The sequence below is a fragment of the Panthera pardus genome, unplaced genomic scaffold (assembly GCF_024362965.1).
Source record: "Panthera pardus isolate Hobbes unplaced genomic scaffold, ASM2436296v1 HiC_scaffold_1, whole genome shotgun sequence".
NCBI lineage: Eukaryota > Metazoa > Chordata > Mammalia > Carnivora > Felidae > Panthera > Panthera pardus.
Genome location: NW_026526654.1, coordinates 27997134 through 28014751, shown reverse-complemented (window position 1 = coordinate 28014751; position 17618 = coordinate 27997134). Strand labels below are relative to the sequence as shown.

The 17618-nt window shown below is 41.0% G+C and overlaps 1 protein-coding gene across 1 annotated transcript in view; it reads left to right on the top strand.

Moving 5' to 3' along the window:
- The first annotated feature begins 586 nt into the window (after nt 1-586).
- Nucleotides 587-17618, top strand: part of LOC109264172 (uncharacterized) — a 37181-nt gene continuing 20149 nt past the window's right edge. Inside the window, exons 1-3 of the mRNA XM_053901458.1 lie at nt 587-655; nt 850-1496; nt 3273-3344. Coding sequence (XP_053757433.1) covers nt 587-655; nt 850-1496; nt 3273-3344 — 788 coding nt within the window. The remainder of the gene's footprint in view (nt 656-849; nt 1497-3272; nt 3345-17618) is intronic.

The window sequence follows — 17618 nt, the reverse complement described above, 5'->3', positions numbered from 1 at the left end:
TAAAATTTCAGATTTGGCCATTTATTTGGATTTGTAAAGCAAAAATATATAGAAAAAAATGTCCTTCGTATAAAAGACTAGCAAAAAGAAGAGTTAATCCTCTACTTTTTATATCATCTCTAGTCTGACAATTTAAGCAAAGCATGACAACATGAGTCATAAAGATAGTAAATATTAGCAATATCATCAAATTTGAATGCCGAATATTTTAACATTTGGACATTATAGACATCTTCTGGTAATATGGTGTTTCCAGTTGGCTTGTAAAATCACGAAATAGTGGTTATGTGCTTTCCACCAAATACTTACTGGATTATTTAAAACCAATTTAAAATTACTGTATTTGTAGTAAATGTTATGAAACCTCACTTCTTTTGACAATTGTTTCCGAGAATTCTGGAATTTCCTAAACCACAATGTGTAGAAGGACGTGCTCCTGAGTGGGCTCCTTTTCTCAGCTTTATGGTTGTTGATGAGGTTCTTTCCGAGCTCTACTATTTGCACAGGGGAGCCAAGTGTTCTTACTAAGTGCAGCGGGGTATGAGAAGAGGATCAGGTACTGCAGCTGCGAAACCTCTGCTCGGGCATGCGTTTTGGTTTACACACGGCCGGGTTAAGGAAACACTTCAACGATGTGTGCATTCATGAGTCCCGGGTGTAATGCATTTATCTCTGTTCTAAAACGATCTGTGCACGCAGTAATCCGGTTTCAATGTGAGAGTAAGTCACTGGGTTTTATTTATCTTTGGTTCATGTTGGCATGAAGCAGGCCCCTAATTACCACCGAGACCCATCGTGGGCAAGGAAAGTAATAAACAGTAATCACATCGCGTACACGTCGAGTCCCAGGGAGAGCAGAGCTCTCAGGAAGCCGCAGCAAGCGTGCGCTTCCAGGAGGGTGTGCGGCTCGCGGGGGTCTGCACGCGCGCAGAGCTTGTTAACGGAGGGCGTGCCGGAGGCGTGGCGCGAGGTGTCCGGGCGAGGCGCTCCGCGAGGCGGGCGGCGGTGGGCGGGCGGCGGGGAAGCGCGGCCGGGGAGAGGCAGCGCTGCGCCGCGAGCGGCTCCCAGCTCCCGCTCTCCCGGCCGCCGAGCCGAGCCGCCGTGGGCGGGGCCTGCGGTGATTGGCGGGCGGGCGGGGAGGTCGGAAGTACTTTGTTTTTTATGCTAATGAGGGAGTGGGGCTTGTCCGTATTTACGTTGAGGCGGGAGCCGCCGCCCTTCATTCACCCACATGGCCCTTCGAGGTGCTGCCGTCGCCGCCCGACCTGCGCCTTCGCGCCACTTCGCGCCCTCGGGCGAGGCCGAGGGGGTGGGGACGACCCCCGCCGCGTAGTCGCGGCTCGCGCCCCTCGCGAAGCTCCTTGGCGGGGCCGGCCGGTCGGCCGGCCGCACCCCCGGCCTGGGGCCTCCGGTCGTAGTAAAGCGGAGGCGGGTGGGGAGGCGGGAGCGAGAGCCCGCGGCGGGCGAGGCGAAGATGGTGGCGGCTACTCCTCCTGGTGAGTCTGCCCGCCCCTCCGCCGAGTGAGTGAAACCTGTTGTGTGCGGCCCCAGTCCGGAGGGAGGGCGGGCGGGCGGGTGGGGCGGAATGGCCCGGGGCAGCGTGGCGGCGGCGGCGTGGCCGGGGGCCGGGGCGGGTCTCGGGCCGTTGGCCACCCCTGCGTGTGGCAGCGGCGACTCGCTGCCCCCTCGCTTGCTTGCGGGCTGGCGGAGGGGCAGGGCCGGGGAAGGGAGGGTGGGAGGGGGCGGCGTGCGCGAGGCGGCCGCGCCCGGGACCCGCGCGGACCCTGCCTGGGCCGGCCCCGGCGGGCGGGTGGGCGCGCGGCGCACACAATGGCCCCTCAGGGAGGGTACGCGCGAGGCCCGCGCCCCTTCCAGGGCTCGGGGTGCACGCGGGGCGCGGGGTCCCCGGGAAGGGAAAGTTTCTCCTGGGGGCGAGAGTTAAAGCGCCTCCAGAACAAAGCGGCGGCGGCAGCGGCACATGGGGCAGGCCGCGGGCCGGGAGGGGGCGCGCCCACGAGGTACCTGCGCGCTGGCGGGCGGCGTGGCGTGGGCGGGAGCCCGCGGGCCCCCAAACTTTGTACGCGCGAGGGTGGGCGGAGGGCGCGGGAGCTCGGGGCGGCGCGGCCTGGACGCCACCCCCACTCCGCGTGGGCTTTGTTAACCCGCGTGGGCAGTCCCGGGTGGGGCTCGCAACTTCCCGGGCCCTGGCCCGCGGAGCAGGCCCTGGCCGGCCTCGGTGACGGCGTGGAGCCGCCTTTGCCCGCCCGCTGGCGGGGAGCGCGGCGCGGGAGGGCCGGCCCGGCTCGGCGGGAGCGGCGGCCGCGCCGCCATATTCCTGCGGGGCGGGCTGCGCGGGGGTGAGGGCGGGGGACATGGCGGCGACTGCGCGCCGCCGCCGATTGTTCCCGGCTTAGGCCTCGGGCCGCGTGCGACGGGCACCGCAGTCGCGGAGCCCCCGCCCCTCTGGGCCGGGCTGGGGGGGGGGGGCGGGGGACACAAAGGAGGGGCGGCGCGCCCGCGTCCCCGCCGCGCTCGGGCCTCGGCGCCGCCGGTCGCCGCGCGGCTGCCGCCGGGAAACGGGGTGGGGGGGTTGCCGCGTCCGGCAGGGCCCGACTCTGACCCACCGCCCCCTGGCGGCCGCTCGCGAAACCGCAGGGCCATGCACCCCCTTGTGCGACATGTGCTGCCGGCCCGGGCTCCATGAGCGAGGCGGGCACTTTGCAGTCTCGAGCGTTCCTGCTCCCTTTTCTACTCCTTAGCCGGAGCAAAGGGGACGGGAACTGGAGAAGGCAGACTCGTTCCTGCAGTATCGCCAAAAGAAAAAATTACCAACATGCCATCCGACCACATCACTTGAGGAAACAACTCTTTATCCCGGCTTGCAGCCACGAGGTCTTGGATGGGGGAGGGGTGGTAAAGAATAGTCCCTTTGCTGCTGCTGCTTTTCCCTCTCATTAGAACTGTACAGTAAAGGATTGCTGTGGATCATACTGGAGTATTTCAGGATCTTTTTAAATAAGACATGAATTTAATACCTGTGGGTTTTTCAACTTTATTCTCTTACACGTTTACACTTCTATACATTGTTGGTCTTTTAAACATTGCCAGTGTTGCTTGGCTATGTTATCCTCATTTTGGCAAATGAATGTAACTAATTGATACAAGAGCGTTAGAAATAAGCAAATTTAAATTTAAGTATGGGTTTGGAGGTGATAATAATTTTCAGCAAATATGTTTGTCTTTTATCCCTGTCTCCCCACCCCCCAACCCAGTCATACACGTGGACCTAACTGCACCAAAAGCTTTTCTAAGGATACTTGCAAGAAGAAAGTTTTCCCTAGTGGGTAAGTGTATTCTAATTCTTTTTGGTTAACTTTTTCTTTAAAACAATTTTTTTTTATTTTAATCATTTGAGTAAAATGGGATTGGGTTTTCAAATAGTGAAATAGGTATCTTGTATTTTGTTCACTTAAAATTAACTCTGTGGCCAGCTAATTTTTAAGTTAAAGTACAATGCAAATACCATAAAAATCTTTGGAAACTGGTATGCAGTTTATAAAATGTAATTTTAGAACTGCTTTAAGTTGGGTGATAAAGTAGATCTAATTTGGAGTAAGTTTTCAAGGTTCAAAACAATTTAAACAGGATATTTAAGTTCTATAACAAGCTAATAACACTTGAAATGTAGTCTGAAAGGTAATTTTGTTAATTGATTTGCCAAGTATTTGCTAATTGGAAGCCAGAAGAAAAAAATGTTTTGCCACGTGGATATGAAGATTTCCTCTAAAAAGGTACATGTATGAATCAAATTGCCCTGTTAATTCTCATTCATATGCAGTCTAATCTTGATTTTTTTTTTTTTTTTTTTTTTTTTGAGTATGTCTTTGGGAACCTCCAGGTAAAGGAAGAGCCACCAATTTCTTTGACAGTATTAGATGGTTAAGATTGTCTTGTGAAAAAGATTTTTTTTCTACTTTTAAGGTGTAAATGTGCTTGTGAATGAAATTCGCAGGTTTGAGATAAACTCATTTTCTCTTCCCCATTAGGAATTATGCTGAATTTTGTATGTTTTCTAGCCCTTAAAAGTTTGAGGTGTTCTTCTAATTATTTATTTCAAATTTAGCAGGAATAAAGAGAACATCACCTTGTGAGACTGAAGATTGTGACCAGTCAGAATAATGTCAAAGTGCTTACAGTGCAGGTAGTGATATGTGCATCTACTGCAGTGAAGGCACTTGTAGCATTATGGTGACAGCTGCCTCGGGAAGCCAAGGTGGGCTTTAAAGTGCAGGGCCTGCTGGTGTTGAGTGCTTTTTGTTCTAAGGTGCATCTAGTGCAGATAGTGAAGTAGATTAGCATCTACTGCCCTAAGTGCTCCTTCTGGCATAAGAAGTTATGTTTTCATCCAATAATCCAAGCCAAGCAAGTATATAGGTGTTTTAATACTTTTTGTTTGCAGTCCTCTGTTAGTTTTGCATAGTTGCACTACAAGAAGAATGTAGTTGTGCAAATCTATGCAAAACTGATGGTGGCCTGCTATTTCCTTCAAGTGATTTTTACTAATTTTGTACTTTTATTGTGTCGATGTAGAATCTGCCTGGTGTATCTGATGTGACAGCTTCTGTAGCACTAAAGTGCTTATAGTGCAGGTAGTGTTTAGTTATCTACTGCATTATGAGCACTTAAAGTACTGCTAGCTGTAGAACTCCAGCCTCGGCCTGTCGCCCAGTCAAACTGTCCAGTTACTGAACACTCTTCTATGGTTAGTTTTGCAGGTTTGCATCCAGCTGTGTGATATTCTGCTGTGCAAATCCATGCAAAACTGACTGTGGTAGTGAAAAGTCTGTAGAAAAGTAAGGGAAAATCAAACCCCTTTCTACACAGGTTGGGATCGGTTGCAATGCTGTGTTTCTGTATGGTATTGCACTTGTCCCGGCCTGTTGAGTTTGGTGGGGATTGTGACCAGAAGATTTTGAAAATTAAATATTACTGAAGATGCGACTTCCACTTTAAACGTTCCAGAAATGTAAAGTATTTTTAAAACCTTTGTAATTTTAATTTTGAAATTCATCTATACAACTTTCTGTTTCTTAAACTGAAGTTTTGTCATAATTTTGTGCTAAAACATTCTGAGGTTGCATGTCAGGATTATAAGTTTTTACTATATTGGAATAGATTTATTAAGTATTTGATTTTAATCGTGTCTGTGAAGGAAATTTATTTTAATAAACGTATGATAATTTGTGAAGTTGGGAGATGCCTTTTTGCTTTTTTAGAGTTGGTATTTGCGCTGTCTTCATCCAAAAGTTAATAATTGCATTGCTTGTGCATTGTTTATTTAAATTTGGTGAAAATACTCTGTTTAAAGCAATGTATTAAGAAAGTTGTGGGGTTTGGTTGCTTTTTAAGCATGTTAATTGACATTTGGGGAGGGGAGGTTGTCTTGTTTCTAGTAATCAAATACTGTTTTACCAGTACTGGTGTTCTTAATGTATAACTGTTAACTGGTTACGTACTAGTTTTCTTAGTAATTATCTATGCTGTATAAACAGTTAGTGGTCCTTAGACTGTTGTTAACTTTCTGGAACTTAAAAAACAGGAGTTAAAAAGAAGACACGCCGATGCTAAGCAGAGTGACAAGTGTGTGTGTGTGGACATGTCTCATGCCAAGAGTGTAGGCTGGAAGTCTGAAGTTAGGTTTTCTCTAATGCTGTAATACTATTAGTACTTCTCCCTTCATAAACCGGACTTTTGCAACATTGATAGTTGGTCTAGGCATATGTGACTTCAAGTCCACTGTAGTGGAAGCTAAGAAGTGGCAGTAACAGTATTTTATTCAACATTTCTGCCTTTTCTTTCATGTGTTTGTGTCTAGCCTGTGTTTTCACGTTGTAGAAGAATGTGGGTTAACTTGAGAATAATCAGATTTTAAAGTATCCGTTGTTAAAATTGGATCCAAGCTAAATTTTGAAGGAAAGCTGTAATATGGAGTAAATTTGCCATAACTTATTTATTACACCGTGTTATAAAATAGATTATGTAAAATCTGAACATGGAAAGCTTAACTGCTAATGTATCCCTTTTTAAAGAAACTTAGAGTTTAATCATGGATCCCTGAATAGAAAGGTAAGAGTTTCATAGTTCTGGAGTGATTATTAAAAGGTAACTTTTCAGAGAGAAAATACAAAGAATTGTGCCACGATTAATAAAATGAGGATCTAATTGTCCTTTACTTTGAGTTCTTAAACCTTTTGAATTGAAAACCTTAAAGTGGTTTTGTTTTGATCATTTAATGACAAATACTGCTTTAAATGTTTTTAAAGCCTCATAAGGTTAGCATGGGTTATAGTAGTCTCCAGAAAGGTGTGCCATGGTGATTAGTGAAAAAAGTGATATTTACTCTACCAAACCATATAATTTCATTTTAAAGCTTTTAGCATTACTATTTAATATAGAATAGTGATAAGACATTTAGAGGATTTCTTTACATGCTAAAATGGAAGTCAGATTTTAAATAAAATCTTAAATGGTTAACTTTTCTCCCTAGATGCTGAACCTTTGTAGTATTTGTGTTCAGAACTCAATTGGACTGTAACTAGACTTAACACACACATTTATTAACTTGTTTGGTGGGTGTTTTCTTGTGAGGTTGGCAGTAGGGCTGAGGTTGTCTAGAGTTCACTAGGAATTGCATTTTATTTGTTTCTGGTTTTAAAATGCGTGGCAAAGTTTATGTTCATGATTCTGTTAAGATTTTCTTAAACAATACAACATAGTTTTCAAGTAGCACTAACAAAAAGCCATCTAAATATAATTAGCCATTTTGAGATACAAATAATTTGAACACCTTGATTATAGCTCATAATTGCCTGCCTTCTCTCTAATTGACCGGGGAGGGGGGAAGCTCTAACCTTTTTTTGTATTTTGACCTTGAAATTGTTAAGAATTGAGTATTAGGGTACTATTGCTTGAGTTTTGATAGCTTTAAGATTATTTTCAGGAAAAATAAGTTTTTCTATTTTTTTGCATGTTTTACATGTATGATTCTTAGCCTGTGTTTAAAAGGAAAGCACTTACAGCTTTATGAATTTTCAAAACTGCAAAGTAGTGGTGATTTTACTAAAAACTTTGAGATCTTCATTTTACAGGCAGACCTGTCTAAACAGAACAAGCCAGAGTTGGGTTTTTCCCTGTAGTTTGAAGAGCCCTACAGAATGATTCCTGACAAAATGCAACCTGCAATTGCCTGGAGAACAATTCAGTATTATGTTAAAGTTTATTATGTATTTAGTGAAATATTGTTCTGTTAGAAGTTGACAACTATGGTGTAGTTGTCTAGCATTAGAAAACTAACCTTTGGGCTGAGTAGTAAAGGTAAGGAGAGCACAAGTATACAAAGGCCAGTATTTGGTGTCCAACTAAAAATAAGATCATCATGTCTACTTGAGTCTGCAGATTATCCTTTGCCTTAGAGGTTGTTTAGCCTACATTGTTTTTAAAGTCTGAATTAATATACTTTTCTGTTTTTATGAGTTCAGTTCCAGATGTAATATTCCTCAAGAGTTTTAAAGGATAACTCAAATGGATGTATCCCATGAATTTTAAGACAGTAGGAAAATTGTTAAGGCTTAATTCTCTTTCCAGTAATTTCAGCAGGCATAGCATTCAGAGGCCTACTTCTGTATTTGCAATTTAGTCATGCTGTTTGAGTTGTTTGGTGCGTTTAATGTAAACAAATAAAATTCCATATTTTAAGACTGTTTGTTAAGAAATTGTCCAGAATGAGCATATTAAAATAAAAATTTTAAGGTCATTCTTAGTTGTGGCAGTTTCTCTGGTGTTGTTTGTTATTATAAATTGATCCAAACATCTTTGCTTATCAATTTAAGGTAGTTGGGAAGTGGAGACAGGTCCTGAGGTGATTTACTGCCTCTATTAGTTTACTTTACTAAAGCATTTGTAGTATCTATGGCAGCATTTGTGTCTTAGTTTTACAGATGAGGAAGTGAGATCAGCAGTATTTATTTGCAAAGATCTAAGACCAGTGGAGTCTGGATTAAAACCCAGGTCAATTAGTCGATAAAAAAAAAAAAAAGGTTATCCTCTACTATTTTGAATCTGACCATGCTTAAATCACATTTGAATTTGCTTGATTTGGAGATTGGGGTTCCTAGTATATTCTGCTCGGGGCTCCCAAGTACAATTTTTTTTTTTTTTTCCAATCACAGATCATAGGCACTTAAAATCCAGCTAGTTAACTTGTTAATTTAAGTAGGAAGCATCTTTATTTTGTACTTACTGGGATCTTGTCCACATGTTAATAGTTTTGTTTTTGTTTTTGACCTATTGATACATTGAAATTTAAGAGAGGAAGCCAAAGTGTGCAGTCTTAAACTGCTTTTTAGTAAATATTTGCTGACAGGGTTGAATGTTTTTTAATGGGTTTGTATTATACTTAAACCAAATTAAGATCTTCAGCAGTTTGTCCAAATTGTAGTGTTTTTATAATAAGATGAAATTTAAGATTTTTAAGATATTTTGCTTGTGGCCAGTAAAGCAATTCTAAAAGCAGAAATTCCATCCCTGTGCAGTTTTGAGTACTTGAAAAAGTAACTAAATTGGCAATGTAAATACAGGTTTAGTCATTAATGGGGCAAGTATTTATGGCATAGAGGTAAAAACAAAAAATCCTGGGGTTGATGGCAAGTGGTGCCAAATATATTCAGTGCAATGTTTCCATTATTAATAACTGCATGCCTAAACTTAAGAGTATGTACGCTTAGTAAAAGAAGATGAGTACATACCTGTTTACATGCTTGTTTATAAGATGTATGTATTCTATGAAATTGTTTCGGAAACTATATTGTTCACCTGAACTTAGACTAAAAGACCTAAAGACATTAAAAGGTTCTTAAGTTCCACTGATAAAACTTTAAAGGAATCATTTTCTTTTACTTGGTTGAGGTGTTATCTGTATGGGAATATAGACGTACAGGAAGCTGGGACTGGCAAGAGTAGATGAAAATTACTTATATTCAGGTTGAGGATGTATGCTTCTTGAACTATTAGGTACCTTAAAAGTCCAGTTAAATTCCTCAACAGATTCAATGCAAGGGCCATGTTCAGTGAACACTACTGGAATCTAGAGTGGTTACATGTTAAGATCAGGTTCTTCACCACAGGTGGGTTTTCAAAACAAAAACATGAATTCAGGTGTATAACAATCTAGAAAGCGAGTAGGGCTGGATGCTAGGAAGACCAGCATTTTGAGAAACTGGTTGGTTTTGGTCTATGTATTGTAAGAACATTATAATGAGCCATATGAATGCAGCACATCAAAGCAGTACCTCAGAATTTGTATGGAGGTGAGACTAAATAGGAATAGAGAATGTACATTTTGTTTCATACAGGTTTTATGGCTATTTTGCTTGGCATAAGCCTTTTAGCTGGTGCCAATCTTACATTTGCTTCTGAATCCATAGGATTTTCCTTCCAACTCTGTGTAGTAAATAGTAACCCCTTTCTGCCCCAGTAATAAGCCAACTATGCAGTTGTTTTTGGATCTCCTTGGGGGTTGAAGTTTGTATTCACACTGGTCTACAGATCATTCTTGACAAATGATTTCCTAGCCCTCCAAAGAATTGTCTAATTTGTGCCATCTCATGTTCTTTGATCTATAAAATTCTAGGTTTACATGGAAAAGATGTAGTTTCTGCCATTCATTTTCTGAACATTTCTGAATGAATTATTTTCTTTACTGTTAATGATAACATTGTAGAGGCTACTTTTAAAATGTGGAACTTAAGCCCCCAGCTCATTCATTAATCATCTTTGTGCAAAGACCTTAAAGTGCTCTACCTCCCTTCATCCTTACTCAACTCTCCGAGCATCCTGATGGCTGACTTTCTTCATGGACTTTGCGCTTGCTCTTCCCTTAGCTTGGAAAAACCCTTTCATATGGCTACATGATAACTGTTTCCAGTCTGCACGAATAGATGAAACTAGTTCTCAACTAAATTTTTTTATGTTTATTTTTGAGAGGGGAGGGGCAGAGAGAGAGGGAGGCAGAATCTGAAGCAGGCTCTAGGCTCTCAGTTGTCTGTACAGCCTGATGTGGGGCTCGAGCTTGTGAACCATGGAATCATGACCTGAGCTGAAGTCCTGCTCAAACTGACTGAGCCACCCAGGCGCCCCCTCGTAACTACATTGTTGATTTTCACTCGCTGGGTCACTTTTACTGATGGGGGACTAGTGGCTTCACTTGGGATTTTGTTAGAAATGCAGGATCTGGGGCCCTTTCCCAAACTTGAATTCGTGTCTTCTCTTGAAAATTATTTGCCCACCCACTCCCTTCTAGGATGCTCTGTGAAGGCAGGGATTTGTAAGTGTATTGATGCATAGTCAATGCCTGGAACAGTACTCAGCACATAGAACACCTAATATGTCTTGCATAAGTGAGTGGAAGTGCCCACAGGTGAATATGACTGCTTAAATGACAGGCTCCGTAGAAGTTCACAGGAAAAACAAGACATTTGTCTGTTAGTCCATAATGGATTTAAAGGTAATCATTGTAAACTACATTAATGATAATCTATCAAATGTCTGTTGGAAAGGATTAGAGTAGTATGAGGTGGGAAATGAAAGCAAAAGATTACAGTATCTAGTAATCATCCAGGAACAATGAAGATCTTAAAGTGTCTGAAGCTTTAAGAAAATAGAAAATCTTCCCTTCTGTGTTCCCTTTGTCTGGCAGTGCTTTGGTGATGGAAGTAAATGTTGAACTTCACAATCTCACAAAATGAGCAACTGATGTTCAGGCTACCAGGTTAAAGGAGTGCACTCGCCAAACTGGTGCCAAGGAAGGTAACCTTGATGAGAGGCTTTTAGTGACAGGTTAGTTCTCAGGATTTTGTTGCCTGAATGAAATAAGGCTCTGTCTTATAATGGTTTTTTAGTCCCTGTTCTCTGTTCTCCAATTTTAAATCCCCCCCCCTTTTTGTTTATCAAACAATTTAGCATTCAGAAAATGTCACCATGCTTACCAAAATACCATATGGTGTTCTAAGTTTCTAAGTCTTAAGTTTCACCACCAGCAGAAGGTGTCAGGAATACAAAGAAGTCTTTACGCTGGTTTACTGGGCTTTGAAATTCTGAGTTGTCTTTTTGACACCCTGGGACATAGCATCAGTAAAACCAAAATCTCAGGGATATTTGTGGTGTAAGAAGGGTCATGGTAGAGTTGCTGAAGGAAAACCAGGTACCTTCTCGGGTTAGTTTTAGGAAACAACATACAGAAATTGGTAATGGCAATCGATTTTCTCACACATGTCTGTAAGTTCATCTAGTTTGTGCGCCCCAGAAATATGCTGTAGACTCTGGAAGACTTCTAAAGTCACAGGTGGTACTGGCTAACTGGTTGAGAAATTAAGTACCTACTTAAGGAGCCCCAGGGTAGTATTTAAGAGGGAGACTTCCTGGTTCAAGTACTAGTTTCTCCCATTAGCAATATAGGCAAATTGTCTTTAATTTTCCCACCTTGGTCAGCAAGATAAATATCTGTTCTAATGGTACCAGTCCACGTGAAGCCTGGAACAACTCCGCATCTGCCCCACCCTCAAAACAGGTTTTTTGTTTTTTAAGCTTTGCTCAGTTTGAACAAATTTTGGTGTGAGACCCACTTTAGGTCGTCTGAGGGATAAAATCATGTTTAGACCTGATCCTTTTGCACCTGATTGGGAACGGGAGTGACAGCTTTCCATCCCAGAAGCACACAGGATACCTAGCAGAAGGGAAAAATAATTGTGAGTACATCCTTGCTGCCTCCAAACAGTGGGATTTCAGTAACGGGAGGGGTGGGAGAAGAAAGGGTGGGAGAATTATCAGGTAGATGACACCTTGAGCACGTGTGCAAGAGGCAGACCTTTAGCAGGCCTACGACGTCCTTCATCTGCATGTGGCTTGGCTGATTGAGTTGCTTCTAGGTCTCAGTTTACGGTCTCAGTTTACATGTTAGTCATTACCCTACTCAGGTCTCCATCTCTACCACTTGTTTCATTTCAAGCACAACACAGATTTATTATAGTTATGTAGGTCAGGGGTCTCAAAGTGGATCTCAGTTAAAATTAAGGTGTTAGCAGGACTGTGTTTTTGGAGGCTGTAGGACAGGATCCATTGCCTTTTCCATCCTCTAGAGCTCAGCTCTCCTTGGTTCTTAGACCCTTCTCCACCTCAGATCCAGCAGTTGTGGGCCAAGTCCACACGTTGCATTATACTGACCTCTGTCATCAGGTCTCCATCTGACCTTCTGCCTCCCTCTTCCACTTTTAAAGACCCTTGTGATTTAAGGACATGGGGCCCACCCAGATATTCCCAAGTAATCTTATTCTAAGGTCAACTGATGAGCAGCCCTAATTCTTTACCATGTATACTATTGGTAGGTTCCAGGAATTAGAGTGGGGATATTTGAGGAGGACCACTCTGCCTACCATGAATCGCCAATGTCACTTTTGGGCATTGTAATAGTCCCAGGCCTGTGTAACTACTTTGGATTTTATTCAGACTGAGCTTAAGTTAATGAATTAAGGAAAATACTTTTAAAATTTTGGTGAGAAAAAATAGACCTCAGACTATCTTAAGAATTTTCCTCTGCAGTATTTAAATGTCAGTTTATAGAGGTTCAAAGAGAACATGATTATTCAGAAATACAATAACTACCCCATTGTCACTCTTGTCTGAGTAAAACAAAGATTTTATCAGATGAAAAGAGTTCATAGTATATTTCTCACAAACCCATTCTGGAAAAAAATTGTAGAACTGCGTCAGTCTACTAACCGATTATTTAAAGAAAGACTTCCAGGATGATAAAACCATGAAATAAATATTTATTAGCCAATAAAATATGTACACATTAAAGAACTACTGTAAGAAGTGAAGAGACAGAATATGAAGAGAGCATTGGGCTGTAAAACCTCAAAATTGGCAAAAACTAGGAAATCAGCCACTGGAGACAGGTAGAAGGTAAATAAACAATTTATCCTTCGGTTTAATTAGAGTACAGAAAATGTTTGATTGTTACTTTTATTTCAAAGCATCAACCAGCAGAATAAAAACACTAAACTTTGAAATTACTAGGAAACGTGCTTAAGAAAACAACCCACAAAGCTAAAGACATGAAAGAAAGAAACAAAAGCAAGACGATTTTAACAGAAATTCTCAGAAAACACTTTTAAGTAGTTTGCGTTTTAACTCAAACAGTTAAGTTTTATAAACCTATAAGCTTTGGTTATTTGTAGCCATAGGAAGTGAGGCAGGTGATGGTTTGGTCATGCTCAGAGGTAAGTCCTGGCCCTTACCTTACTGCTCTCTGGCCTGGCAATAACATCTGCTAGTATACGTGTGCTCCTTGAAAACAACAAGCAGATCTTATTTTGTATTCCCCAAGATGAGTGCAAAATAGACATTCAGTAAATATCTGTTGAATGAATCAAAGATCACTCCCAATATAATTTGACAATTAGTGTATTTTCTGATTTATGGCAGTAGATTTCCACACTATCCTAATGTTCTTCATCTGATGCCAAATTTTGTCCAGAGTCAAGATTGTGCTTGCTTTGACGTAGAGGATAGAAAAAAGACAGTCTGTAAATGGCAGGGCTAAGGGCCAGGACTTCATATGTGATGTGTCGTGACCTGGTGGCTTCTGAGGGCTTTACTGATGTGTCATAGTGTGATAAAAAGGGTTCAGAAGAGATTTCAGACAGAAGTTAACTCACAGTTTTCCTGCTTTGTAATTTAGGAAATGGGTCCCATGACGTCAGAACCACTTTTTTTTTTTTTTTTTTTACTTTCAGTACTGTTCTCCCAGATCAGTGGAGTCCTTGGGCAGTAAACTGCTCAATGAACTGACAAGTCTTTATGAAAGTATACATTGATAACTGGTGTGTCTTCAAGAAGACATCAGTGATTCTGGGATAAACTTAACATGTGTAAATTAGAATTAGTCAAATGAAGAAGTAACTGGTACTAAATAAAACCCTGAGCAAGTAAGTGCTCCCTGAGCTTAGGGACAGTGACTGATACCGTGTGTGCATTTGGCACATAGGTATTTATAGCATTTAGGTAATTAACTCTGTCTAGTTTAGCATGCATAAATACAGTAATCAAGTGTTTCACTGATTTGGTCTTGGTATGTTTCTCCTTGTTTAATATGAAGAATCTAGTATTTTCCAGATTTCTCCAGCCAAAGCTGTGGAATGTGCAGTTTAGTGCCCAGTGAAACCATTTGGTCATGATTGATGCTACTGACAGAGAATAAGTTTCTGATTTTGAATTTGAGACTTTTCACCACTATAGAAGTGTTTTGCCCTCTTAAAATGGTGAATTTAGTGAGGTTACATTGCAGAAATTAAATAAGCATGTTATATAAATACTATTGTATTTTAAGTAACTGAGAATAACTTAGTCTTGACCTTTGTCCACTTTTTAAAAATACAATGCTAAAGACAGTATGTGCTACTAAGACTCTGAAGAAAAGCTTGAGACCACTGGTTGATTTTTACACTTTAACCATGATTTAATAATCTATGTCCTCCTGACACAGTTAACTCATTGAATAATTGGGCCAAATTCAGTGTGATCAATTTCTACTAAATAGTTAACCATAAGGTATATTTGTGTTAGCAAACAAAATGCTTTCAAAATGTACCACTTTTGAAACTGTTTGAATTTTTTATGTTGACCCAGTAACTTTGTTTGCAAAGGTAAACTGAAGTGGAGTTAAGCAATTGCCTGGCAAATTTTATCACTGAGATGACCATACAGGATAAAATGAAAAAGCTGAATTTTAGAAAATATACTTGATGACAGCAGACCTTTACTCTTCCTAGATCTTTAGTAGGAGTTTTTGTTCCAGGAATTGTTGGAGCTCTAGTCCTGCATTCTTTTTTCTCCCTCTCTTTCTTCCCTCCCCCTCTCTCTTACTAACTCCCTTTCTCTTTCTCTCTTCCCCTTTCTTTTTTCTCTTTCCCTCTTTTCCTTTTTTTTTCTCTTTCCCTCCCTTTTCATCTATCATTTTTCCATCATCAATGATACACACATGGTTAAAGGTTTTGTCTAATAATCATTAACCCATCCTTACAAAATTTTAAGTATTTGAGGAACTATCAACGTAAAATACATTTCTAGTTTCAATTGGATGCTTGTCATTCATAGGGAAAACTGAGAGACAAAAGTATTATTTTAAAAAATAGTATATTTTGAAACAGATGACTAAGATCAAGATTATTTTCTACCAGATTCATTAACTTACTTCAGAATTAACTGCCTATTTGTTGAACCATCTCCTATTTCCTAGTCATTTCAGCTTCAAAGTTCCTGGACTTAACATGGTGTCTAATATGTCCTGCTGCCATCTTAATCTGAGATTAAATAAAGGCCTTTTAAGTATTTTTTAATCTCATGAACCCATCCCCAAGTAACTGTGTTTAAAAGATTGCATAATGATTTAAAAAAAATATATTGCATAATGATGTCAAAGAAAAGCTTCTTGTATTTCAAGACCAGGAAAGATTCCTTGGAATGTGGATAGCTGGGGTTGAAGGGAGCAGAGAATGCAGAAACACCATGGCTTACCCCTGGTTTCATGGGGGCGGGGCCGAGGTAGGAGGTAAACAGAAAGTCCAGACACACTGGGAATGTGACAGCCAGGTTTGCCACCTCACTCAGGTGACAGGCCTGTGAATTCTCACCAGATTTCTCACGACTAACTGTGGCATGAGAGAGCAGCAGAATGATTCCTGTGCATGTAAGGAGGCCTGGAAGTGTCAGAAGGATCCTGCTTGCCTGAGAGTGTCCTGCTTGAAAAGGCCTTCAGTCATGAATAAGAGACAGCCCAGCAGTGGCAAATATGGTCTAATATCCAAAACTCAATGTGGAAAAAGCCCCTCCGTATCCTGGAATTTGTGGCTGAAATTCATTATTGCTACATGTGTCCATGGGATTAGAGGCCGAAGATATTAAGAAAGCATTATTGGAAAAGTTTGGTCTAGAATCATGTAAGAGAGCAAGTAGATTAGAAAAATGTAGGTGGTAGTTACGGAAGTGAGGTGGGAGTTGTGACCACCACAGACACTAACCTGTGAGCCCACAGTACAAAACTGGTGGGATAAAGTGGACACTGCTGAAAAAAGCAAAAGGACCTGCTATGCCTCCTTATTCTCTGAACTTTGACCTCCACAGCAAAGAAGGGGAGTTATAGCCACTCCATCCCTACTCATTTATTTAGTCTCTTTGCTGAAACGATGTAGTAACGAACAAGCCAGGCTGTTATGCTGTAGAACTGCATAGGGCAGGATGATGTGCTGCATTGCCTTGTGCAGAACCTTGAGACATTATTTCTTAATAACCTTAAGATTTATGTTGAGTGGCTTGAGTAATTTTGCTTTAGACAATTTATTCAGTTCTTCATCCTTCATAGAGGACTTGTGAATGTCTTTATGTTTAGTTACAGATAGTGGCAACTAACAATTCTCGAGTGTCCAGTCCAGGCACTGGGTATCTATTTAATCCTGACAGTAACACTATGAGATAACTGCTGTAATTACTGTTCCCATTTCACAGATGAAGGAACTGAGGCAGGGAAGCTATGCAGTTGACCCCATTCACAAAGCTGATAAAATGGAGGAGCCAGAATTTTAATCGAAACAGTCTAGTTCTAGAACCAGTTCCCTTAACTGCTGCACTACCTTTCAGACCTGTGTATACATTATGATAATTATGCTAACAGGATGTAAGGGAATAGCAGCAAAGTATTAACATTACCTACTGCCAAACAGACAAATCTAGGGCAATTTTAATATCTGAGTTTATACCTTCCCCAAATTTTGTAGAATGACCACATTTTTATTATAATCACAAAAAAAGATAAGTATAATTTCTATGAAAATTATGCAAAGAGTAGTATAAAGGACTCTCACTGGAAAGACTGAGAAATACATGGAAAATGTCCATCACAATGTTATCCAAGTGGTGAGATTTTTTTCAGTGATTTTCATTTTCCTGCACTTTTATTTTTTTGGTTTGGATTTTAAGCCCCTAGTTTAAGAGAAAAAAATAAAAATTACGTGTGGATTTTATGCTAAAAATTGATAACCCTGGTACAATCAATGATTTTCCAAAAAATATATATATATATATACTACCAAAAACGATACCAAAAGCACATAAATTGTTAATGGATCAATAACCAAGAAATATTTTAAAATGTAACTGAACTACACCCCTCAAAGACTTTGAGCCTAGAGAATTTGGGGTATTGAGTTATTTTAAATTTCTGAGGCTGAGCCAATTCCAATGCTATTATAAACTCTGAAACAACAGAGGAAAGGTAAAAGTCTTCCTAATGCATTTCTTCAAGTTAGCACTAACATCTGAGAAAAATACTAAATCTAATAGACGGTAATCTCACTTATGACAGATGCAAGATAACTACATAAATATAATGCAAATAACATAACAAATGTAATAGTATATTAAAATGGTTGCTGTCACCACTGTGACTTAGCTCTGTTTTGGTAGTGTTTAATGAACTCAATGAAAAAAATAGAACACAGAAGTAATTG